Source organism: Filicampus tigris, chromosome 18 (assembly GCF_054856515.1).
Source record: "Filicampus tigris isolate MCC_2025a chromosome 18, RoL_Ftig_1.0, whole genome shotgun sequence".
Taxonomy (NCBI): Eukaryota; Metazoa; Chordata; class Actinopteri; order Syngnathiformes; family Syngnathidae; genus Filicampus; species Filicampus tigris.
In genome coordinates this window covers 14,298,606-14,326,401 of record NC_141234.1, presented here as the reverse complement: position 1 = coordinate 14,326,401, position 27,796 = coordinate 14,298,606, and the positions used below count along the sequence as shown (strand labels likewise).

Below are 27,796 nucleotides of genomic sequence, written 5' to 3'. Positions count from 1 at the left end.
TTCACACCGCATGTCTTAAACCTCAATTCGGATTTTTTGAAAACATCCGGGCGGCACGGTGGTCGACTGGTTAGCACGTCCGCCTCACAGTTCAGAGGTCGTGGGTTCGATCCCGGCCCCGGCCTCCCTGTGTGGAGTTTGCATGTTCTCCTCGTGCCTGCGTGGGTTTTCTCCGTGTACTCCGGTTTCCTCCCACATTCCAAAAACATGCATGGTAAGTTGATTGGACTGTCTAAATTGCCCCTAGGTGTGATTGTGAGTGCGGATGTTTGTCTCTGTGTGCCCTGCGATTGGCTGGCAACCAATTCAGGGTGTCCCCCGCCTACTGCCCGAAGACAGCTGGGATAGGCTCCAGCACGCCCCGCGACCCTTGTGAGGATAAGCGCTATCGATAATGGAGAACAGCACTATTTCACTGAACAAAAATGAAAATATGAAAATAAATATTTGCAAAATAACTGCCTGAATATTTATTTTACCTGGTTAATGGGACTTCTCTCGAACCTTTACGCACAGCGTCTGCAAATCGGGGCTGGGAAGTCATTTTCATCTTTCCGAAGGACTCTAAGCTGCTGTCTTTTTAAGAAAAATCCATTTTGTGTGTCTCTATAATGAATGGCGGTATCAATAATGGTATCAATAATGGATGGATGGATGAAAAAATTTGACTTTTTTGTGTAAGTCTTCATATTACATTATGAATGCGACCTCGGTCTTGTCTCCTGTATGTACACATGCGTCGTCAAAGTGGGCCGCCTGCGTAGAAGAAGAGACGACTTCACACCCGATGTTTTTTTTAATTTTTTTTATTTATATATAACTTTTTGAAATACAACTTATACAAAAAACAATAGCCAGGGGGAGACAAACAAAGTAACCAAGATAACTACACTGTGTAAACATTAAAACGAGCACACATATGCAGAGTCTTCTGTCCTTTTATATTTGTGGATTGTTCAATCGATTTAATATACTGTTTGACTTCATTTACAAACATATGATGATTTGGTTTCTGATTATTACATTTACATTTATGTATAGGCCATTTAGCCAACACTATGCTAAAATTAATAATGTAAAATATTTATTTTTTCCAGTAATTATTGAAGCCAAACAATATATTTTCAAAACAAAGAGAAAGACTTGCTTCTAAAATGGTGAAGATAGAATTATAAACATCTTTCCCAAATTTAACAGAAAAAGGACAATCCCAAAACAAATGAAACACATCTTCAGGAGATTCTTCACAGATAGAGCAACGGGTGTCAATGTCTTTTTTAAATCGCTGTAAAAAAAAAAAACACCTTAAGTGGATAACATCTGTGGATTATTTTGAATGTTACTTCTTTTATCTTGTTGTTAACCAAATATTAGCAGGTAGATTCCATATTTTTTTGCCAATTAAGATTATTGACAAGATTATTCCAATAAGAAACAACACATGGAACAGAGGCAACATCTTTTTGAAAGAGTTTTCGTAAATTAAAATTGTTAAGTTTAGGATAAAAACATATCCTCCCGGTTTCAGTTTTGGATGGATCAATGGGTAATAAAGTCAAGTTGTAATCAGCCAAATTCCTAAATAACATAGTGACACCAGCAGAAATAGCATTTACAACAGTATTAAATTCAGAAACAGAAATAATTACACCATATTTCAAAACAAACTCTTGGTGTGTCAAAAGTTATGGGGTTCCATTTGTGCCAAAAATATGTTATGTGTCGATGATACGTGTCTATGTTAGACGTCCATGATACGTGTCTATGTTATGTGTCTGTTATATGTCGATGTATGTTTCTATGTTAGACGTCCATGATACGTGTCTATGTTATGTCGATGATACGTGTCTATGTGTTGTTAGATGTCCATGTTAAGTGTTTGTTAGACGATCATGTTAAGTGTTTGTTAAACGTCCATGTTAATTGTTTGTTAGACGTCCATGTTAAATGTTTGTTAAAGAAAAAGGTCTTAAGACAAGATTCATTACATCAAATATTGCACATTTAGAAAAAAAATGTAGGTTCATTGTTATTAGTGTATTGTGCAGTGAGGGTGCAGACAGATTGCGCTGTGTACCGTGAAATAAAAAAAACTTCTCATTGACGTCCAACATGCACTTATCACCGACACATTACATAGACAGGTATCATGGACGTCTAACAAACAATTAACACGGATGTTTAACAAACATTAAACATGGACGTCTAACAAGCACGAATCATCAACACAGACAGTATCATAGACGTCTAACATAGAAGCATACATCGACACATAACATAGACACGTATCATGGACGTATAACATAGACACGTATCATCAACACATAGCATATTTTTGGCACAAATGGAACCCCATAAAAAGTAAGACATTTGAACCAAATAACTGATCAACCAGAAGAATGTTATGTGAAAACCAAGTGGGATAAAATAAGGATTTTCGTCTGTATACAATATCTTTGTTGTTCCATAAATAATATCTATGTGGTGAGAAATTATGTTGATAAATTAATGACCTTAAGAAAGAAGCATCTGCTTATGGAAATTAGAAAGTTTAATGGGGAGTTTTGAGATATTATAACAACAGAATAGAAGAAAGTTGGGGCCTCCAAGTTTAGAAAAAATAAAATTTGAACAAAATTCCAGATTGAAGAATTGTTTTATCCAATTTATCTTAAAGGTATTGTTTAGGGAATGAAAGTCCAAAAAGTTAAGGACACCTCTATCATAGGAGTTCATTATAACTGTTTTTTTTATATAATAGGTTTTGTTCCTCCAGACAAAATTAAAAAGCATTTTGTCTCTATCGTTCAAAATCTTTTCTTTATATCGAGAGACAAGGCAGCATATGTAAGTCGAGACAAACCCTTGGCTTTGGTCAGCAAAATCCTTCCTCTTAAAGACAAAATCACGCTGCAACCATTGATTGAGTTTTTTACGGGTTTTGTCAATATCCATCCATTATCTATACCGCTTCTCCTCACAAGGGTCGCGGGGCATGCTGGAGCCTATCCCAGCTGTCTTTGGGCAGTAGGCAGGGGACACCCTGAATTGGTTGCCAGCCAATCGCAGGGCACACAAAGACAAACATCCGCACTCACAATCACACCTAGGGGCAATTTAGAGAGTCCAATCAACTTACCATGCATGTTTTTGGAATGTGGGAGGAAACCGGAGTAGCCGGAGGAAACCCACGCAGGCACGGGGAGAACATGCAAACTCCACACAGGGAGGCCGGAGCCGGGATCGAACCCACGATCTCTGAACTGTGAGGCGGACGTGCTAACCAGTCGACCACCGTGCTGCCGTTTTGTCAATAATCAAATCAAAATGTAAGATGCACCTGATCCCCTCATTTTTGGAGATAATAATACCAAGATAGGTGATAGTATCTTTTATAGGTATATTACAGAAGGAAGGAATGACACTTTTTTTTTCTTTATATTTAAGATAAGATAAGAATGCCTTTATTGATCCCACAGTGGGGAAATTTTCATCGTTACAGCAGCAAAGATATAGGTCACACAGGGACGGCGGCATAATATAGCCATTAATGTATAACATTGACGGCAAACATTCGGGATCAAACCTATGTAAATATACGCAGTAACATGTGTATATACAGGCGGCACGGTGGTCGACTGGTTAGCACGTCCGCCTCACAGTTCAGAGGTCGTGGGTTCGATCCCGGCTCCGGCCACCCTGTGTGGAGTTTGCATGTTCTCCCCGTGCCTGGGTGGGTTTCCTCCGGGTACTCCGGTTTCCTCCCACAATCCAAAAACATGCATGGTAAGTTGATTGGACTGTCTAAATTGCCCCTAGGTGTGATTGTGAGTGCGGATGTTTGTCTCTGTGTGCCCTGCGATTGGCTGGCAATCAATTCAGGGTGTCCCCCGCCTACTGCCCAAAGACAGCTGGGATAGGCTCCAGCACGCCCGCAACCCTTGTGAGGATAAGCGGTATGGATAATGAATGAATGAATGTGTATATACACACCAACATACATCTACATAAAAAGTATGAGGAACACTCATTTTGGCCTGTACATAGTACAGAGGAAAAACTACTCTAAGTAAGTGAGAGTGCTGCAGTGCTGTAGTGAAATGTAAGGAACAGCATTGGATAAAAATAAAACTAGAGTAACAGTAGTGGGGAATGTTGAGTATTGCACGGTATTACAGTAGTGGGGAATATTGGGTATTGCACGATATGAGCTCAGGTGCAGGACTGCACAATTGCACTAATGTCCGCCAGTTTGTAGAGGTCCAGAGGCGTAAGAGAATGTGTTAATTAACTCGATAGCCAAAGTTATCTGACAAAGATCTTTTAAAAACAAGGTTGTATCATCTGCCAGTTGGCTGATGATAATGTGGTTATCTGCAATTGTGATCCCTTTCTGAGGACTGAGTTTTATGTGGTTTGCAAGAAGTTGAGTACAAAGCAAAAAAAGATAAGGAGATAATGGACATCCTTGCCGAACACCTCGTTTAAGCAAAAAACGAGAAGAGGTACCTGTATGCAATTTGATTGAGCAATTACCGTTAGTGTACATTGTTTTGATAGCGCTGCGAAAATAGCTCCCAAAACCAAATTTCTCCAAGGCATGATAAGTACAATTATGTTCTATTGTGTCAAAAGCCTTATAGAAATCTGAAAAGAGGATGAAACTATTATCAGGACATAAATCGGAATAATCAATTAAATCTAGTAATCTGATATTATTGGAGATGTGTCTGTTTGTCATGAAGCCAGATTGAACCTCGTCAATTATAGAGTCTAAAAGTTTTTATTCTTTGAGCAAACACTGATGCAAAAATGTTATAGTCATTATTCAATAAGCAAATCTTTCTTTGGTTTCAGAATTAACGTTATTAGGCCTTGAGTTAGAGTGGGAGGAAGAGATTCATTGCATATACATTCTAAAAAAACATCAAGGAGGAAGGGTGCAAGCTGTTTTGAAAAAGTCTTATAAAAATCTGAGAAAAATCTATCAGTCCCTGGAGATTTACTAAATTTAAGGTGGTCTATTGCCTGGGTAATCTCGTGTAATGTTATCGGTTTATCACATAAATCTTTTGAATCAAAATCTATTATTTTGGTTCCTGTGAGAGATATCAAAAATTGACATGTGAGAGCTTCATTGTACCTTGATTCATCTAATTTGGAATAAAATCCGGAACGATATTTTGCAAATTTATTAGAATCATCTGTAATGTCTCCATTTAATTCAAGTTTTGTATCATCTTATATTTAGCACAGAAATTTTCAAATCTATAGAAATAGACAGTGTTCTGCTCTCCTTCCTCTGACCATCTTCTCCTACTTCTAACAAAGGCCCCATCAGCTTTCAATTTATGTCATCCAATTTATTTTGTAGAGTTATTAGACGTTCTAAGTCATTTTATGACAGATCATTAGGTGCTTTTTGTGACAACATGGTTGTTTCTAAAATTATTCTTTCTTCTTCATCTTTTTTAGCTTTACTTAGAGAACTCCCATACTTTCTAAAAAATTGGGATAATTCAAATTTAAGGAGCTCCCAATTACAGCAAAATGTCCTTTCTAATAAAGATTCATGCCTAACGCGATGAATTAAAGATTGGACCGTTATAATTACCACATCATGTTTTAAGATAGAACTGTTCAACTTCCACTATGAGCTTCTACGGGGAATATTGGGATTTAATAGTATTTGTATTGAGATAGCCTTGTGCTCTGTCAATGGAGTTGTGAGAATATTCACATTAACAGCGTTGCTATCAAAACAACTGGACACCAGCCAAAAATCTATGCGAGATAAACTAGTATGTGTTTTATTACTCCAAGTGTATGAAATCACGCCTGGATTTTTTCCCCTCCAAATATCGACCAAATTAAACTTGTGCATAAATTTTATCAAATTGGTAGCCATATAATCGTTGTCCCGTGGAGGCCATCGGTCATGGAGACCATCTAAAGCAACATTTAGATCCCCTCCCATTACTATCAATGCGTTGGGGTATTGATAGCCATTATAAAAGATGGGATTCTAGACTACTAAGTAGCATGTCATTTTCAGTTTTCAAGTTGTACCCATACAAATGAATTAAAAGGATAATGTAATTGTAAGTATTGATAATCAAAATATAATAATGCCCATTAGTATCCCCTTCAGAGTGTAGAATGTCACCATTGCAGGAATTCCTTAAAATGGCAGTACCTGCAGCCCTTTCTGAGCCATGTGACAGCCAAATATCATTGCCCCATTGTGCTTTCCATAGTTGTGCATCATTCTTAATTGAGTGAGTCTCCTGAAAAAAAGAAAAGTCAGATTTTTGTTGTTTGGCAAATAAAAATAAAGCTTTACGTTTAAGATTCTGTCTCAACCCCCTGGCATTAAGAGAAAAAACAGAGGGACAACTGAGAAAAAAAGTACTACAAACTAGTACTATGAGCAGTAGGAAAAAACAAAAAGTGTGTATATGAGGTGCTTAAAAATATAAAGACACCATCACTATCCCTTACCAATAAATGAGTCATTCATGAATAATTTCTATAAAAGTCAGATATCAACAGCAACATCTTCTCGGACCAGTCTATATTCCAATGTCCTGACTCCATAGCGTCCTCATTAAACTGCTATCCTCCGGGAAAAAGACTTGAAGAAACTCAGATGCATCTACATTAGTCCGTTGTCCTTTCAAGAGAAAACGTGGATGACTCCATGGAAAACTCTCTTAGCACCAGACAGCATCCTAACGTCCCAAACTCAAAAGTGTCTTCAATCAGCCATTCTCTCGGAAGAAAAAAAATAAAAATAAAAAAATAAAAATAAAAAAATAAAATAAATAGGCGGCACGGTGGTCGACTGGTTAGCACGTCCGCCTCACAGTTCAGAGGTCGTGGGTTCGATCCCGGCTCCGGCCTCCCTGTGTGGAGTTTGCATGTTCTCCCCGTGCCTGCGTGGGTTTTCTCCGGGCACTCCGGTTTCCTCCCACATTCCAAAAACATGCATGGTAAGTTGATTGGATACTCTAAATTGCCCCTAGGTGTGATTGTGAGTGCGGATGTTTGTCTCTGTGTGCCCTGCGATTGGCTGGCAACCAGTTCAGGGTGTCCCCCGCCTACTGCCCAAAGACAGCTGGGATAGGCTCCAGCACGCCCCGCGACCCTTGTGAGGAGAAGCGGTACAGATAATGGATGGATGGATAAAATAAATAAATAAATAAATATATATATAAAATAATAATAGTAGTAAAGATAAAAACAAAATCGAAAAACAGTCTATAGTTTAACAACTTAAACTTTCTCAACAAAATGACCTCTCTCAACAAAACATGGATGCCTTTACAGCAAGCTGCAAAAAATAGCAGGTGGTCATGTATTAGAATAATAATAATAATAATAATAATAATAATAATAATAAATAAATAAAATAATAAATAAATAAAAAAAACAAAAATATCTTCGTTTTTTTTAGCACCTGACCGCATCCTAATGTCCCATCAATCAGTTGTCCATTCAAAGGACGGCATGAAAATGTTCCCCCCCCCAAAAAAAATAAAAAATAAAAATAAAAATTCTATTATGACCATAAAAAAATAGTTTAAAAATTTAGGTGGCAAAAAAGTAAAAAAATAAAGATAAAAAACAACAAAGAGCAGCAGCTCTCAAAACTCCATCAAAACTCCTCTTGAGGGGGAAATATCCAACTTTATGACACAATATTATCCAGGAAGTTTACTGGGAGTGGGAAACAGTATCGGCGGATGACGTGTTCATCTGGGTCAGATTGAGCTGCTCTGGACGAACTTCTTTTCCGTCAATGATGATTCGGATGCCTGCAAAATGCGCTTTTTTCCCCTTCTCTCTTTGCAGCTTCAATTATGGGCCACAGCTTGTTTCATGTTGCCTTGTCTTCAGGAGTCAAATCTTCAGCGAACTTCAGTTTATATATTTATTTTTTATGTAATCACTCTCTTTTGCCATCTTCCATAGACGGTCTCTCAAGGATCAATTTGTAAAGCGAATCATAGTGGTTCTGGGCCTGTTTGAAGCCTCCTGGTACCTTCCAAGGCGATGTACAAAGTCAATATCATTTGTGAATCTTTGCTGAGAGGAAGGTGCCACAGCACAACAGATGTTAACAACCTTTGCTTTAATATCCTCTGTATGTTCTTCAGGAACCCCATGGAGTCTGAGGTTCCATCTGCGTCCATACCGCTCAGCTTCATTAGCCTGAGTTGTAGTTCTGCAATTTGTTGGTCATGCTTTTCATCGGATGTTTTAACCATCTTCATCTTCTGTAAAGGCATAATCTATTGATTTCTTCAGAGCAGCAACGCCAACAGCATTCTGGGTGATCATGCCTTCGAGGTTATCGGCTCTTTCATTAATTGCAGTAAGAATGCTGCTCTGCAATTCTGCCAAAGACGTTTCAGCTTTGTGCTGTTTCTCTTTTGGTTTCGCGGGCATGTCAGGAGAAGACTGTGGCAGTGGCATGTCCACAACATTTTGGCTACAAGCATCCGAACCAGAGACAAACAGGATTTGTTCATTTGTACACACAAAAAAGTCATTTTCTTAACAGATTTATTAAATACCGTGTTGCACAAATAAGTAGACCCCGAGAAACTAACGTCAACTAAAGTCAAATAAAAACAAAACAAGAATATCATAATATGTGTACAGCAGTTGGATCTCAGTAGATTATGTTACGTTTAAAAACTCAGATTAAAGTAAATTACATACTTAAACATGTTTACATTTTTAGATGTTGGCAATACACAGTGTGGCATTTGTTCCTCCAAAGCCAAATGAGTTTGAAAGGGCCACCCTTCTTCCCACAGTCTGCCATGGCTGTGCGATGCAGGGAACGTAATTTAAATTAAATTCTGGCTCGGTGCGGTCGAGGTTGAGGGTCGGAGGCAAGATACCGTGGTAGCAAGCCAGAGCAGTGACTGCTGCCTCCAGAGCTCCTGCAGCCCCAAGCAGATGTCCGGTGGCTCCTTTAGTGGAGGACACAGCCAGGATTCCTGCACTTTGGTGAAAGAGCCTCTTGATGGCAGCATTTTCCGCTGCATCACCCAAAGGTGTAGAGGTGGCGTGGGCATTCACATAAGTCACATCTTCTGATGAGATGCCAGCATCTTTGATGGCAGCTGACATGCATCTGTGAAGTTGAAGTTATTTGGCAGTTAGAACGGTTCTGGTCTTTTTTTTTTTTTTAACCCTTGTTCGGGTCTGTGGCACCTGTGTTCGTTTTTTATCAAAAGAAAAGACACGGGGCAAATCTGAAACCTCCTCGTGATGATAACACACTGTTATGGGATTTTCTTTTATTTTAATTACACTTCATTTTTAAAATACGAGTAGCACATTAATTCATAAATGTGATGCAACAAAGGTAAAAGGCAAATGTTAACAGTGTTTGTGGTTTGAAAACCCAAAACTGTAGCGGGTCCACCAGACCCATCAACACTGGCTGAGTGACAAAATACGAACACCACACAAAGGTTTACCAATGTGAAAATTAAAACTGGGCATGGCTTAGTAATAGTGTTTCTGCTAACCACAATGTGTAATGTGCTGTTCACAAATGGAAAGTGACACTCCTGAACAGTGTTGAATGATCCTAAATCACTTTAAGTGAAATGAAAAAAAAAAAATTTTGAACCAGCCAGACACTCTGGGTGCTCAGCAACCCCAAAGCTCTGAACCTAAAATCGCCCCTGCCTCAGAGGATGTCCGGAATTTTTCCAGGCAGTAATGGCAGACGCAGACGATCGTAGGAGCTCTGAAATAAGTGACGGCAGTGAAAAACACGACGTGCTTGTGAAATTTGAACCAGTGGAACCAGTCAAACGTGATATATGGTTAAGATATATGTTTGTAGACAATGACAATATATATATATATATATATATATATATATATATACACACATTATATATATACGTATATATATATATACATATACACACATTATATATATACGTATATATATATATACATATACACACATTATATATATATATATATATACGTATACATATATATATATATATATACATATATATGTATACATATGTGTGTATATATATATATATATATATACATAAGTATACATATGTATACATATATACACATATATACACACACACACACATATATATGTATACTTATGTGTATATATATATGTATACTTATGTATATATATATATATATATATATATATATATACATATATATACTTATACATATATATTTAAATCAACCAATTAATTGGTAATCTGTGTTTTTTCTTCTGCCAAATATCTCATCACATTGGCACCCCCCAAAAAAAGATCGGTCAGCCCTTGAATATTTGCAATATTCAAATAACTGTAATAACTTCCACCACTGGAAACGCAAACAGAATTTGTTGAGACAATTTGTAGATTAGATTATGCAAAAGAGATGTTATGGTTGGTCTGTGTATAATTTGTCTGCTCTTCTTTTTGTGTCGTGATGAAATGTAGATTGGTAAATTGTAGTTCCTTTCTTAAACACATGTTGTACACATGTATCAATCTGCTTACCTAAATGCCCCATCTCCATCTGCAGCAGGTGTGGTAATGTGGCTGGCATCTCCCGAGAGTCCGTATCCCAGCACCTCTGCATACATTCTGGCTCCACGCTTTACTGCATGTTCCAGTTCTTCCAGCAGAATCACAGCTGATCCCTCACCCATAACAAAGCCGTCTCTCTCTGGATGAAAGGGTCTTGAAGCTAGTTTGGGATATTCATTCCATTTGGTGGCAAGAGCATGTGCTCTTGCAAACCCAGCTATTGACAGAGGTCCAACACAGGATTCTGTCCCACCCGTAACCATAGCAACTGCATCACCATGGGCAATAAACCTTGCAGCATCCCCAATCGCATGTGCGCCGGTGGTGCATGCTGTGGACACAGCATGGTTAGGGCCTTTTAGATTGTGCTTGATACTTATATGCCCAGCAGCCATGTTTACAAGAATACGAGGCACAAAGAAAGGGCTTATCTTCTTGTAGCCCTTTTTCTGGAAGGCTACGGAGGTAGTCACTATTTCATCCAGTGACACCATGCCCATGCCAACAGCTACACCAGTGTTGAGTTGTTCCTCTGCAGTTGTAGGGTACCACCCTGAGTCCTCCAGGGCAAGTTTAGCAGCTCCAAGTGCCATCACAGTGGCTGGTGACATGCTATTGAGCTCTCCACGAGATACAAACAGTTCCTCATTAAAGTGACCTTCTGCATTTCCTCTGGGTACCAACGCCGCTACTTTGCAGGGAATAGTTTTGTAATCCTCCGAGCAAAGAGCCACAATTCCACTCTGGCCCTTAATAAGACTGTTCCAGGGTACAGTCATCCCTATACCCAGAGGACATACTAGACCAATGCCAGTAATAACAACCCTTCTTCGTCTTTCAGTGCTGTGACACCTGAAAGTCTGGCTTGGACAAACAGACGTAATTATTTGAAACAGGAGTCTCCCACTCTGTCTTAGTTGGAGATTAGCCCCAAACGATAGTGATAAAGACATCATACTGGCGTCTTCCCGTGCCTTTCGGAAATCCGCACTCGGTGACAAAGTAATTAAGTATTGAGTTGAGTTTGTCAATGTACACATCAAATTACGTTAGCTGTGACCGTCATCGGGTACCAGATCTACTCGGGTTGGTCAGATCGGCACGGGGACCTGCGCCTGTCGATGACGTAATGCTCCGGCAAACAATCGGACAAACTGCATTACGCCCGTTGAATTAGTCAGGATCTGTTCGTGTTATCTTTATTTGTGTTTGTTAAACCATTTCAACAGAGTTGCTGATGATGTCGTGGTACACTTGCCTGACTTGTGTGCAGACAGCGTGGGATCGGTTGACGCTCAGACAGTGTGGATGTAAGTGTGTATGAGTGTTAGTCTCTGTGTGTGTCCCTTGGAAATATGCGATAAAGCCAACGTCATCAGAAAGCGCTTGGGCCACCGAGGACCCCCGATACAATCTAGCAGTAGCAGGCCACAGTTTTCAAATGCCCGATTCAATCAACATGTATATCAACACTTAATCATTCTAAAATATAATAAAATATATAAAATAACATATAAAAGAATGATAAATATATTTTCATGGGTTTCTGTAAAAAAGCACCCGTAAAGAGTATTATTTGGGACTGAATAATATTCAGGCGCCAACGGGAGTGCTTATTGAGGACCCAAAACGGATTGCTGTAACGTAAGCAAGCGACTCATGCAGACCGTGTTCAGCAAAAACAAAAACACCAAGAGCTAAAAAATGGCGTTGACACCAGCAGTTACAGTGTTATGTGAGAACTCAAACGAAGTCTTCCTTGATGTATGCAACTTGTTACTTTCATACGCCGACAATATTTTAAGGTAAGGTATGGCAGTGAGTAGAATTACTGCGACGATGTCACACGATAGTTTACTACTGTATTGGGGATGCAACTTCTGTCTAAGGTAATATATCTGCGATAGTATGTACGCTGCGTGTAATCTTGAATTTAAACAGCATGTTTGAAGTGAAGCGAATCCCATTCATTTATTATCGCAGTGGTTATTTTGCCGTGACCGGCCAGCAACTTGCCACCCAAGGTTTTTCGGTGAAGTGTGCCAGCTTGTGGTACAGTCAGAGTGGGCTCCCTGAAGGTGCTGCCTTGTCCCTTTGCGTCACAGATTTGATTCCCGATCTCTACCGTTTTTCAAAATTTATGTATTTATTTATTTATTTATTTATTTATTTATACAATGTTTACAATTTCTTGCAACGAGTCAGGAGTTGTAAACAAGGCGTTTGTTTCGCATATTTATTGAAGAATTATGCAATTTGATGCAGCTTGTGAAACAAAAAAAAATGCTAAAATGATTAGGGCCCCACCAAGGTTGTTATCGTAAACGAAAACGAACGAAATAACAAAAACTAAAATTTAAAAAAACATTTTCGTTTACTAAATAAAGTATAAACGAAAATGTTTGTTGGAAAACGATAACTAATTAAAACGACATTGTCTGCTCACAAGACTAACTAAAACGAACGGATAATTGTAGCGAAAATACCATTCGTTTTCGTCTTTGTAAGCTTTTGTGATCATTTAAAATGTAAAACTCGGCGCTCCTGGTTTCACGACAGTTGTACAGCCGAACGGCACCTCGACGTCTGAAGTGACGTAACGCGTATACAATTTGGTCTGATGGGTATAAAACAAAAATAAAACAGTTATAATGGCGAAAATTGGGATTAAACGACAGAGCCCCATTTGGGATTATTTTGATTATGATTGTGTCTCTCTGTCTGTCTCTGTCTGTCTCTGTGTCTCTCTCTCAATATGGAAGGACTTAAATTTGTTGACATACTCTGATGTTACAAGTCTGCACTCTCCTGTTCAATTGCCCGGTTTTTATGTTACGTTTTATGTTGCTTGTTTCATCTGCATTTTCACTTTAGAAGCAGCATTAATGCACTTCACTTTTCTTGGCCTTATTGCACTTCACTTTTCTTGGCCTTATTGCGCTTAAATATATGATTTATTTATACATTTATTTATGCTTTATTTGTTGATGGTTATTCATACATTGTTGGTAAGTTAATACATTTTTCAAATGTTATCTTTATTTGAATAAATAACACTTGTTACTGTAAAAAAAATAAAAGCTGCACCTGACAAATACATCAAATTCTAAAAAACTAAAACTAATAAAAACTAAACTAAAACTAAGCATTTTCCCCCAAACTAAAACTAATAAAAACTAACAAATCTATTCTAAAAACTAATTAAAACTAACTGAATTAGAAATAAAAAGTCAAAACGAAATAAAAACTAAACTAAAATGAAAAATCCAAAACTATAGTAACCCTGCTGTGGACACGCTTCAAATGCGCCAATAGTATTTACCCAACTGCGTGCTTCCTTGCATTGCGAGCTCCGGGGTTGGATTTGTCGTATTGTATAATTATTTGGGTCCAATAATTATAGAGAAGAGTCGTTGAAGAAGAAGTCGCAGAAGTCCTAGTCAAACACACACACATGCACACGCGTGCGTGCGAACGCGAGCACGCGTGTGCATGTGTGTGTGTTTGAAAGGCCAGAGGAACTGTTAGTGTGAGTTGAATCCAATGCTTGTTTTTTCAATTGAAGGGGAAGTCAACCCAAACTTTTTTTCCAAGAATATGTTCCATGCAGGCGGTACGGTGGTCGTCTGGTTAGCACACCAAAAATGTGCAACTCACCATTTCATCCTCAAATGTCCAACACAATTTCATAATCCATCATCAATGATCATATTATGTCGACAAGGGCAGTAAAAGTATTCCATTAATATAGTTAGTCCACAACAAGCCTGACAATGATAAAGCCATATTATTAGCTGCTGCAACTGTTACAGGCTGCTATCAGATACATATACATATTACATATGGACATATAGATGTCCATATTTTCCATCGTAGATTGAGTTACCTTCGACGGATTTAGCAACACGAGCTTTCAAAACATAGCCTATGTTTCTGACCTTAGTTTGATTGATTGCTTACTTGATCCAATAAACTAATGTTTCCCATGTCAGAGTTCAACAACAGCCAATGAACATATTCCATGCGTAAAAAGTAGTACCACCCCTGCATATGGATGATTCATCAGTTATGTTTGCAGTCACAACCAAACTTGCTAAGCTGGTGATTGACTCATTCAACGGCCAATGAAATTCTTAAAAAAAAAAAAACATGGAAACTGTTTTCAACAAAAACAAACACAGAGCGTAACTTGCGTAACACACACTTTCAAAGCCGCCGGCAGCGACAACAGGGCTGTGCGTCAGAGCGCACGTCATATCACGTCACCTTCTTTGAGTTTTCTGAGTTTTTAAAAAATCTGGATGTAGGATAATGATAGTGTCAAGTAGGAGTGTGACAAAATCTCGATATGGTGATACATCACGATGTTTTGTCTTCCGATCGATTATCGATACGCCTCCGCCAAGTATCGATATTTTAAATTAATATATGGCCACTGTAAGGACTTCTTTATTGTTCATTGCTTATTGGGCAATTACTTGGCGGTCCACCAGGGGTGCGCCGCACAGCGGCGGTCGGAGAAGCGGGCAGAAGTCGTCAGGCGAAGAAGACAAACAAACAATGGGAGGGAACATGGCTTTAGCGAGCGAAAGACTTAAGTTAAAAGATGCGCCGGCATCATACAAAAGGTGTGGCTGCATTTCGGACTTTACAGTAGTACGGATGGAACTAAGGTGGCGAAGGAATTTTCGATATGCAAGAACTCTCTCACAAAAAATAAAGTGCACTTGAAACACGCCGAATATGCACAGCCGCTTATAGCAGCATCACACAGCACCACTCGCAAACCAAAAAGTCTCCCAAAGACCGTTAGATTTGCATCCTGGCCAGACCAGCGTGGGTTCTCTACTGCAAACAAAACTCCCTTTTAATTCTCCTGGGACAAAGTCGATCACTCACAGCATCTGTGTGTATATTTGCAAGTATCTCCGCCCATATAGTGTAGTTGAGAATGGTGGTTTTTGCTACATGATGTGCACTCTAGAGCCACACTACGAAATACTATGAAATAAAGTTGAAAACGTTTCACTGAGAAAAAACAATTACAACTTTGTAGGAAGAGACCAGGCTTCAGGTATTGATCCTGCAATGCATGGACATCAAGGGGCACACTGTCTTTTACTGTCACCACGGCGCATTTTATCAGCAATTGGGAACTCAAATCAGACGTGCTTGAAACCTGTGAATTGCATGAAATCCACAATGATGCGCACATTACAAAAGTTTGTTGGATTTAACATTGCTTACATTAAAGTTATTCTTTGATTTTCTTTTTTCTCCTTTAAAATCTACAGATAGAGCATATGCAGTAGATTTGCATTTTACAGCAATATTACATAACAATTGTCACTGTTCATAAATACAACAGAATGGGAATGTTCCTGACATGTTGCACTACAATAGTGTCTAACTGATTCACGACCAGACTTTATCAGACCCACTGTGAAATGACACATATGTCATTGGGATAGAATGAGTTAAGACACTCATTTTGTTTGCAGAACTGTTGCAGTAATAAAGTGTCTCTGTAAGGAAGACATGTATTTGTTTATAAAAAATGCACTTGAATTTAATATTGTGTTTCAGTAATGGTACCAAAAAGAGTTTTTTTTCTTTGAAAAACATAAATTTTGAATAGTAGTATCGTATATTATCGTGGATTGATTTCCTGACCAATATATCGATGATCGTTGTATCTTCATATCTTGAGATAATCGTTGTATGAGCCTTGTATCGCAAATCGTATCGTATCGTGAGGTACCCAGAGGTTCCCACCCCTAGTGCCAAGTCTTACTTTTCATTAGAACTCATGATTGTAGAAGCATTACACAATAGCAGCCTTTTCCCCTACGTATGTGAACATGGTTGCAACATGATTGCAATGGGATTCAAATGGCACACTTTTGTTCGCCTGGACATCCCCTTAGTAAAACTTGTGTAAAATGCTCATATTCTGTCGTATTATTGTCAAATTTGAAATGGAATTGGAGGAGCCTATGAGCTGTAATCCTGTTGTGTTATTTTAGTCCACCACCTAATACAAAATTTTCCAGGCAGATTTTTGGAAAAGAAAAAAATAGGCGGATTTTATATCCGCCTTCTTTTATGTATTCAAACTTCCATAATTCAGTGCCAGTAGCACTTAAAAGATTCTGACAGTTGACGAGAAAAATTCAAAGTGTTGCCTTCAAAAAGAGGCCAAAACTATGCTGATACTCCAAATGGTTCAAGTACAGCTTCAGTTTTATTTTGGGTGCACATTTTTAGGCGTTCGGGTAAAAATACTAGGGGAGTGACAACGGGCTAATCTACTACAAAGCTAACAAGGCTAACAAGGCTAATCATCAAACCTTTATCCTTCATAATTAGCTAACAAGGCTAATCATCAACCTCTATCCTTCATAATACAAATGTGAGACAAAGGCATCATAACACATGAATCATTATATACATTATTATTCTCACACCTTGGTAGTTGTGATGTCATTTTCAGTCGACAGAAGTGACAAAATGGCCGCCCCCAGAGATGGCCAAAAAACGAGTGTATTAACTCTTATTCCACAAACGCAATATTTATCAGAATTACTTGTTTCAACTAGTGGGCTTTCATAGTATTGAAAAAAATATGTTTGGGTTGACTTCCTCGTTAAGCTTGCCTCTTCATAGTTGCCTCAGAGTGAAAACATTACGCCACTTCTTGGCCAAAAAAAAGTGAACAATTGTCATCCAAATCTATGTGGACACGAATTTAAATATCATAACGGTCTGAAAATATTAGAACGAAGCTCGCAATATTTTGGATGATATTACACCCAAACGAACAAGATATGTCATTATTTCGATACTTAATTGACTTAAACCTTTTTAAGGGCACTTTTATTCTATATACACACTGATTAATCAAATGCTGAAAAATGAATTTAGCCAGACTGCCCATAGACAGCTGGGATTGGCTCCAGCACGCCCGCGATCCTCGTGAGGATAAATGGCTTGGAAATAAGACTTTGTCCTCCCCACCTGTGCTGTTGCAGCCAAAGATGCAAGTGCATTAGCACATATGTACATTGATGTCGATGAGTGATCAGTATTTGTTTGTCAAATACTGATGTTGGATTGATTTTCTGGCTGGAGTGAAAAAAGCGGAGTGAGGGGGAAACACAACTAGCGTGTTTGCTTGACACATGTTCTGTCTTCTCGCCCTGATTCTAACTTGGTGTCTGTAAACGATGAAATAAGACACTGTCCCTCCAATCTGTGTGTGTGCTTGCGCCAAACACAGGCTGCACATCACAATGTTTTTATATTGGCTCTCAATTTATCCATTCAAGCACTGAATAAGCACTGGGAAAAAACAACAATGTCCATTGATCTTCACTATGGATGTGTTCAGAGGTGCATGAAGTCATGGGAAAACTATATGTGTCATTTTACACTATGACCTGCAATGTAAATCCACTATTAGTTTGATAATGTAGACTATAGACCTTCATGACTGATCAGTTTAACTGGTTTTAAAGATACATTTGGCGACTCATTTTCATCATTTGTTTTTTGTCAATCAGTTGATCCTGTCATACATGACAAATATTGATGTATTTTGGTAACTCCAGCTATTGCACAACCCATGGGGTGAAATAAATTACACACATTTTATAGACGAATGGATTGTATATGTGTAGGCTTGTTAAAAGGGCTAGAATCCTAACTTGTGTCCAAAGGTGTGACGTAAAATATAATCTTTCTCACCAGGGATCCCGATGTGGAAAAATATAGATCGATCCGTATAGGCAATCCTACTTTTTCTAGTAAGCTGATGCCCATCAACGGTGCTGTGGAATGCCTCTTCGAGATGGGCTTTGAGGAGGTAAACTCTTGTACTGCTTCTTAATAACTGTTGGTATTTGCTCTCACAGCTTTTAATGTAACTACTGTACCTCATTCATAATAAGCCTCACTGTCACTCGTGCAGTAGTTGCATTAAAGTAAAGCATAAAATAAGCCTGCATCAAAGGAAACTGTATTACATAGGCATTACACGATCAGGATATTTCGGCCCGATCACGATCAGCGAATTTAAATGAACCATTCACCGATCTGATCACACGATCACAAGAGAGCAATGTGTCTATTTAAAGAGCATCTTTATTTACTATACACTGCCGTTCAAAAGTTTAGGGTCACCAAGAAATTTCCTTATTTTTGAAAGAAAAGCAGTTTTTTTGCAATGAAGATTACTTTAAATTAATCAGGAATACACTCTATATATTACTAACGTGGTAAATGACAATTCTAGCTGCAAATGTCTGGTTTTTGGTGCAATATCTACATAGGTTTATAGAGAGAGGCACATTTCCAGCAACTATCACAGCAGTGTTCTAAAGATACAAGGTGTTTACCCATTGCATCAGAATGGGTAAACATTCTGACGTATAACATTTAATTTAATATTATTTCATTTTTAATTCAATATTCAATAATATTAACATTATAATATTATATTATGATATTAATAATAATGATATATAATTATATATAATATATATTATTATAATCATAATTATATAATAATAAAATGATAATAATATAATATTATAATAAGTATTAAAATATTAATATTAATATGATTAAATATTTATTTAATTTAATATTTTTAATATTTAAGGTTATTAGAAAACCCTTGTGCGGTGAATCTGGTGTCTTGTTGATAAATAGCTTTTGCTTTGCACAGTAGAGTTTTAAGTCGCACTTAGGGATGTAGCGCCAAACTGTATTTACTGACAGTGGTTTTCTGCAGTGTTCCTGAGCCCATGTAGTGATATCCTTTACACCAGTGTTTTTCAAACTTTTTTTGAGTCAAGGCACATTTATTGCATTGAAAAAATCCCGCGGCACATCAGCAGCTGAAATTGTGAAAACAAACGCTTATTTTAACAATAGTATATGTGTTACCGTATATTGTTTATATAAGCATTCTCTTATGCTGATTCTCTGAACCTTTTGATGATATTGTGTACCGTAGGAGATGAAATCCCTAAGTTCCTTCGAATTTTACTTTGAGGAACATTGTCCTTAAACTGTTCGGCTATTTTCTCTCACAGTTGTTCACAAAGGTCTCGCCCCACCTCTGCTTGTTAATGACTGAGCAGTTCAGGAAATCTCCTTTTATACCCAATCTTGGCCCCACCAGCTCCCACAAACAGCTTTTTAACAGGTTTTTAGTCACCTGCGTGTGGCGTCTCCCATTTCTAAATATGAACTACTCCTTGTCCTGGAAATGTTCACTGCACACGCGTGCATGCCTGCCTGTCCTTGTGTACATTAGGGGCTCGATAATACTTGCATATGTAATTTTTGTAAACATTTTGCAATAACATGCCAGTGTGTACCTTGTTTATAAATATTTGACATGCATTGTGGCATTGTTTTTCTTTGTTCCCTCCTCGTTGTCCAATGTGTGTTTATTGTCCAGCAGTAAATTGCACATGTTATGTCTCATTGGACTCAATAGAAATGTGTATTTTTCAGCTCTTTATCCAAGCAAAATGAATTAATTACTACCAGTCAAGCCACACATGTAAAATATATTAATCCTTTCTTTAATTCGCTGATTGATCGCATCGATGAATTACGACAATACAGCCAATCACAAAATATCAGCAGATCCGATAAAACTGATCAGATCGGTGGAAAGTGTAGTCTTATGTGACTGTCGAATATTATTAAAATGATATTTTGAAAAATCATCCATCTCTCGCCCCCATCTTATGCTTCTAAATTATTATTTAAGCCAGGAAAACTGACCAAGAGACTATTGAGACAGAGGGCGTTACCAAGGGGTTGTGTCATTTGCGGGTACACACTGCAACTGTGCAGAGACATGCAGCAGTCTTGCCGTAGCTAAGATCGCCTTGTTTAGGAATCTGCACGTCTCATGCACGTCCACGTCATTGATGGCCATAGCTTTGGCCAGAGACATGCGGGAAGTGGAGTGAGACTTACCGGTATGTTCAAATCTTGCTAGCAATTTGAAAACTGCAAACTCACCCTTCAAAATATCATGTTCCAAACATGTTATAATTGAATTAAGTGATCTGTTCTTCTGTCAGAATCACATTTCACATTTTATTTTTTTTTAATTTTAGGCTGACACACACTTGGTGTTCCCCAAGTCGGCATCATTGGACCAACTAAAGGTAATCAGGGAGTCCATAGCTGCTCAAAGAGACCAGAGACTCGATGGAGGACGGCATGTTCACCTTTTGGCTGAGGCTACAGCAGAAAGCCCATCTTCTTCAAGCCAAGCAGTCTCATCACTTCCTGTACAACCATCATCACTGGTAATGTGTAACACCTTTTGAAAGTGACAAGAAAATGATACAAATCTAATAAAAATATACTGGACAGGGACTTGCAGTGGGGCGTGCAAGGAGAGAGCAGGATAGAGTAAAAGTTAGCCACTACAACTCGAATGCTTCTAAAAAATCATGTACAAGTTTATTTCGGATTTTTGGTCTCAAGAATGTCTAAAATAAAGCCAAGAAAGTCGACACAGTCTTTGTTACTTGAATGGCCAGCCTACGGCTAGCAGCATAGTGGCAGACAATTATACGCACTCGGACAAGGACAATGAGCAATGAGTGTTTTTCAAACACTGGTGTACCGCGAGATATTGTCAGGTGTGCCGTGGGTAATTATCTCATTTGTGTGCCTGTGCAGTCTAGCGCCTGGCAGCGTAATCATGTAGTTAATACATTGTAGTACTCTTCCCTACCAGTAGGTAGCAGTAGCAGCAGCAGGTAGCTACCGTATTTTCCGGACTATGAATCACGTTTTTTTTCATAGTTTGGCCAGGGGTGCGACTTACTCTGGAGCGGCTTATGTGTGAAATTATTAACACATTATTACCGTCATGGCTTGTTACTGCTGACTTGTATTTATGATGTTTTGCCTCCCTCTGCAGGCGCTTTAGCGCCTGCAGAGGGAGGCAAAACATCATAAATACTAGGGGTGTAACGGTACACTCGGGTGTATTAATACATTTCGGTATGGCATGTTCGGTCCAGTCCACTTGCGTTCGGTTCGGTCCACTTATTAGTGCGAGCTTACGCATGGACGCTGACTGTTGACTGCATGCGTGAGACGAGAGTGGCGGCACAAAAGAGAGAGCCAGAGCTCGAAGGTCCCCGCGTATACTGCGGTCTCCTGTTTGGGAACATTCTGGCTTTGCTGTTCCCCATCGCCGATGGGGAAAGGTCCGTGGATAAGTCCGAAAGTTGTGTGACGACATTGCTACATTAAATCGTCGGTTATGTTGCGGCTAGCACGTCTAACATGCACGCCATCATACGACTGTGAATGTTTCTTAGACGAGGAAGCAAGCAGTCTTTTTAGCCCAAAACGTCAAACTTAAATGGCGAGATTTATCATATTGTAGCGTCTTCCATGAACACGCCATCAGACGTAGTTTATTTATCACGTTTTTATTCATCCAAGTACAACTGCTCGCGCTCTTTCTCCGCTGCTCCACTCGCTTGCTGTACGATGCATTCATGAACCTCGGAAACATCACAACTCAGCAACACACAAATCCGACCACAACACAGATAACCCAATTCGTTACAATATGCTGTTGAACATTCACAGATTTCAATGCCTAAAAAGTGTATACAATTTCATAAAGACTTTTAAAAGTTATTGTATTTTTTTCATTATAAAAAGAGTTTTAATATAGTTAACAATAATTGTAACTGTTATTGTATGTATTTTTTTTTTATCACAAAAAGTGTATACATAATGACAACTTGTCTTTAACTTGAATACTTAGGTGTGTCATAGGCTATTGCTGCTGAGTATTTAAAGATTTCAGTGTCTTGATAATTTACAAAATCAAGGGACCTTTATTGTTAGTGTATTTTTTATTCTGGTGTAATTTCTTAGAATATCACCCAAATGGTTCGCTTTTATTTATTTTTTCTAAAAAATGTACCATTTACTTGTCATTTTTTCAAAATAAACATGAAAAAAAAAATCTGTTTTTTTGTACCGAAAATATACCGAACCGAAGTTTCCAAAAAACCGAACCGAACTGTGATTTAGCGTACCGTTACACCCCTAATAAATACAAGTCAGCACTAACAAGCCATGACAATTACCTCTTATTATCATTTCACGTGTTATTGTAACCCACATAAAGAAACATAAGATAAATTATAAAAGCCATTAAAATGCATGAATAGTATAAACGGTTAAAATCTAATGTTTTGTTAAATATGTCATTAAAATAGTATGATAAAAAGACAATTTGACTATTAAGGTCTTGCTAGTCGAGGAAGCCAGCTTATCCAAATAGGTAAACATTCACAAACAAACTCCACAGACTCCAGGGGTTGCAGCGAAGTTGCCTGTTTATATTGTGAAACTGCACAAGAAACAGAAAATACTATCAAGCTATGCGTTACATACACATGTATTTTCATAGACATGAACAAGGTGAGCCTATGCTAACGATTAGCGATCCCAAATAGCATTAGCGATAGCGATTAGTATGTTCAGTCAACAACCTACAATCATCCACAATTCAGCTCGTATTTAAATGTCATTAGACACAATTGTCTAAGTTAGTTTCAGACGATGGTTGAACAAGAATGGACCACAAACAGCCAGACATGCTAATGATTAGCGATCGCGATTAGCATTAGCGACAGCGATTAGTATGTTCAGTCAACGACACACAATCATTCACAATTCAGCTCGTATATAAATGTTGCATGCTCATTACCGGTACACACAATTGTCTAAGTTACTTACAGACAATGGTTGAACAAGAATGAACCACAAACATACAGTTGCCTGCCTCTGGCTGTGGTATTGCATCATGCAGCCACACACATAAGAAGCCGAGCACAGAGGAGACGAAGATATAATTACTACAGAATACATAAATACATTTGGAGACTTGGAAACATTCTACATGGTTGGGGATAAATAAAAGACTTATTTAATCCATCTACAACCATTTTGGTGAGTTTAAAGTTATCTTATCAACTTATACTCCAGTGCAACTTATATATGTTTTTTTTCTTCTTTATTATGCATTTTGGCTGGTGCGAGTTATAGTCCGGAAAATACGGTAATTGTCTTTGTTTAGAGACAAGCGAATTAGTGACACTGAATATATAATAATTACACTGAATAAGTATCAATATGAAACATTATAAAATACATTTTCCTTTGTGTTTGGATAGAAGACCACTTCAGAATAGTCCAATGTTTGGCTTTTCCTGTGTGTTTTTAGCTACGACTTTTGGGTCACTGTCGTGATGCAAGACCTAGACCTGCAACTGAGACCAGATTTTCTGATACTAGGCAGCACACTTCTCTTTTAATAGTCTTGAGATTTTATTGTGCCCAAAACAGATTCAAGACAACCTGTACCAGATGTAGCAAAGAAGCCCCCCAAAAAACATAGCCTCCTCCATGTTTCACCGTGGGGACAGTGGGTTTTTTTTCTGGATACCTCATTTGCATCTTTGAACAAAAAGCTAATGTGCCTTGCCAGTTTTGTCTCGTCTGTCCTTAGGTTGTTTTCCCAGAAGCTTTGTGGCTTGTCAACATGCAGTCTGCTTTTTATTTTTTATTTCTTTTATTTTTTTATTTTCGTTGTGCAACCGTTAACCTTTAATTTCTTTGGTCATTGTTTTGACCTATTTTTTTAACCATTGTTATCATCCTCCTCTTCAATTTATCATCAATTTCCCTCCTGCGGCCACATCCGGGGAGGTTGGTTACATTCTTGTTGATCTTAAATTTATTAACGTGCGACTGCAGTTACAAGAACATCAATCAATGTGCTTGTCTATAATTTTCATTTTATTCTCCTGAGACAACTCTTTGGTTCACTCCCTATGGTCTGTTTAGTGCTTTGAATTAGGGTGACCAAACATCGTCTTTTGGCCGACATGTCAACATTTTTACACCCTGTCCAGCCGTCCATGGAGGGTTTTACAAATTCATGAAAAAGTCCAGCTTTAATTACTTTTCACTGGACCAATTAGTGTCTGTTTAGTCTGACTAAAGGCGGAGTGCTTTCTGGTGTGTGTGTGTGTGTGGGGCTGTGTGTGCGTGTGTGGGCGTGTCTGTGCGTGTGTTATTTATTTATTTATTTATTTTTAATGAATAAATGGGAGGCGGAGTGCACCGTTACCCGTATGGCGTGTGTGATGTAGACACTGGGGTGGCTAGTTGGCCGGCTTGAGAACCCAGAAGAGCGGGCAGCGGCGGTAAGGACGCTGTGTATGTGTGTGTGTTTGTGCGCATGCTCAGTTACAAGCATTAGTGCCATAGAAAACTGTTTGCCGCTAAAGTGAGATACCAACGAAGCCCCAGTTGAATAACCAAGGAATATGAAATCCCTTTCACCGCTGTGGTTAAAGTCACTGGACTGAGAGGTGCGTTACGATTATGGTTCGGAGCTGAGGATGGTGACACACATAATGTAACATTGTGCAAAGCTCGCACATACAGCATATGTTTCAGTGTCTAATTATGGTGCTGGTAAATGATAAATAGTAAATGGGCTGTCACTTGTATAGTGCTTTTCTACCTTTGGTACTCAAAGCGCTTCACATTGTTCCTCATCTACCTACTGATGACGCAGCAACAGGGGGTTCAGTATCTTGCTCAAGGATACTTCGACATGGTCACAAAGGCCAGGAATCGAACCCACGACCTCTGGGTTGGGAGATGACCACTCTACTACTGAGCCATGCCGCCCCACTGGTCAGAGATCTCAAAGCCGATATGGACACACAAAATACAAAAAAGCTGCATCTGCATAGTCAACTGAATTCCTTGATTCTTAGACTCAGGAACACAGAATGAGGAAGAAAACTAAATACTGAAGTGGCATTTCATTTTTTTTTTGTTAAATTAATATCCTTGTGAGTCTGTTTTATTATTTACATTATAACATTATCTAGTAAGACTTTTTTTTAAAGCTGTTTTTTGGAGAAGAGGTATTATTTAGAACATTGTCGCACATACGTAAGACTTCAAAAGAGAGCTACTATTATGTTCTTGTTTTATTTTCTACTCATACAATACAGAGAAGGCATAATTTCAATTAGGGCTGTACAGTATACTGAAAAAATACTGTCATTGTGATAATGGCACAAGCAGTGCAGAATGCAAAAGACTTGCAACAAATTCCTATGGAATTGTATCCTTTAACTTTGACCAATCAGATGCAACCTTAAATGCGCATCGCCATCCAATAGGAGAGCAGTGTCAAGAGGCATAATTAACACTAAAGAATTTAATTAGATAAGAATACATTCATATTTTTCTGCATAATGTTTTTCATAGCTTTCATTAGATAGTTAAGATGTAATTTCTTTTTGGTACATGTTAAATATCAATATTGCAATATGCAACACCCATATATTGCATTTTTTTCTAATATTTTGCTCTACTTTAAATATGTTAGAGTTATCATATATGGCATCTATGACTATAATTTCTGTATCTCGAGGCCAGGCCGGCTGTCCTCATTTTGGAAATCAAAATAAAAAAATGATGGTCATCGTATCCGAACACACCATGTAACCAAACAGCACAGTGATAACTTGTCACCCTTTAAATAGAATACTGACTGTTATTGGTACTTGTGCTGGTAATTAGAGGACACACCTCGATTGAACATCATTTTCAATCTTTTCTGGGTACCATCATCACGCAACCCAGCCCCCACCGCCCCCCGCACCCCCGGCCTATTTCATGAGGTTTTTTTTAAATAACTCGGTTGAACCACAATTCCAAAGCAATGCCTGATTTTCTTGGGCAATTTTGAGTGATTTTTTAATGTATTTATTATTACTGTTATTACAGTAGTTCCTTTCATTCACAAGTGGGTACCAATAATTTTGTTTTGTTGTTGTTTGTGTGTAAACTCCTCAATTCATATAAAGACCTGATGCTATGCAGTTGATTTCATCCATATTTGAGACTAAAGTTGTGCATTGAGAATAATTCAAATATCGTCTGTCCCTTTTTCCTTACTGAAGCAAACATGTTGTATTATTTGTCCAGCAGGTGAGCAGCAGTAACTTGTTTGTGACTCTTCAGTCTAACTTACAACATGTGCTACGATATGAGAACCCAGATCTTCAGCAGAAAGCCAGAAGCTACATTCCTTACAAGCAACTATCATTTGCTGCTGAGCAGAAGCTGAAGTCAGCTAAAGAGGCTGAGACAGGTACATTTCACATTCAAACCGTTCATTTATGCAACTAATTATACATACAGTATCACATACACCTTTGTGAAATACTGGAAAGTAATGGACCCGTTATGGTGTTTTTGTAGGATGTAAATTAGGAAAAGAGGACTTCCTGGTGTTGGAGTTGCTTAGGTGGTTCAAATATGACTTCTTCTCCTGGGTTGACTGTTTGCCCTGCAGCAGCTGTGGAGGCCCAACCCAGAATACTGGCTCACTCAGTCCTACTATTGATGATCTACGCTGGGGAGCCCAGCGAGTGGAGAACCACTACTGTCAAAGCTGCCAATTATGCACCAGATTTCCTCGGTTTGTTTGGCTTGTTACTACTACAGTACATATTGTGCTTTTGGTGACGTTTACCTTCATTTTCTCTTTATATAACACAAGCTATAACAACCCTGAGAAGCTTCTCAAAACCAGGAGGGGGCGCTGTGGGGAGTGGGCCAACTGTTTCACGCTGTGTTGCAGAGCTCTCGGCCTGGAAGCCAGGTACATCTGGGACAGCACAGGTATGTTCATTCGACACATTTGCCGCCATCCCAAGATTACAGTTGGCTTACTGTATGTGTAACAGAGGGTGACACGGGAGTGGATTTTCACTCCTGTCCCATCCTATACCCACAGAAAAAATCCTGTCCCGTCAGTCATAGACCATAGTAAAAAAAAAATTTAAAAAAAAAATCCCATTTCTTCCTGGTGAAAACGACTCCCATCCAGTCCTGCTACCTTTCAGCATGACTTCCATTCCCGTGCTGCTCCCATTTTGGGGGTCAGCTACAGTAAAAAAACAAAAACAAACAAGAAACAACTAAAGTTGGATTTTAATTATTTATTGAACAGTTTGTCCAACCCCTCTCAAGAGGATTGGTACCTGCTACTTTATAGTCGTGCCATCGGATTTGCGGCCTCATGTTTTTGACACTGGGCTGAAGAG

General features: G+C 38.5%; 2 protein-coding genes across 3 annotated transcripts in view; one reads left to right on the top strand and one right to left on the bottom strand.

Annotated features, from left to right (window-relative positions):
• Positions 1-8,557: 8,557 nt before the first annotated feature.
• On the bottom strand, positions 8,558-11,980 carry oxsm (3-oxoacyl-ACP synthase, mitochondrial). The gene is made up of 2 exons (XM_086013920.1): positions 10,557-11,980; positions 8,558-9,148 (listed from the first exon to the last, which is right to left on the bottom strand). Exons 1-2 carry the CDS (start codon positions 11,624-11,626, stop codon positions 8,746-8,748), a joined length of 1,473 nt encoding a protein of 490 aa, XP_085870046.1. The 5' UTR covers positions 11,627-11,980; the 3' UTR covers positions 8,558-8,745.
• A 223-nt stretch (positions 11,981-12,203) lies between these two features.
• ngly1 (N-glycanase 1) overlaps positions 12,204-27,796 on the top strand; it is a 39,011-nt gene continuing 23,418 nt past the window's right edge. The window contains exons 1-6 of one of the 2 annotated variants that reach the window (XM_086013916.1): positions 12,204-12,391; positions 18,336-18,450; positions 20,729-20,923; positions 26,676-26,838; positions 26,949-27,168; positions 27,250-27,371. In XM_086013916.1, the coding sequence (XP_085870042.1) occupies positions 12,291-12,391; positions 18,336-18,450; positions 20,729-20,923; positions 26,676-26,838; positions 26,949-27,168; positions 27,250-27,371 (916 nt within the window). In that variant the 5' untranslated portion in view covers positions 12,204-12,290. Of the gene's footprint in view, positions 12,392-18,335; positions 18,451-20,728; positions 20,924-26,672; positions 26,839-26,948; positions 27,169-27,249; positions 27,372-27,796 lie in introns of both variants that reach the window. The other variant, XM_086013915.1, reaches the window with a different exon arrangement.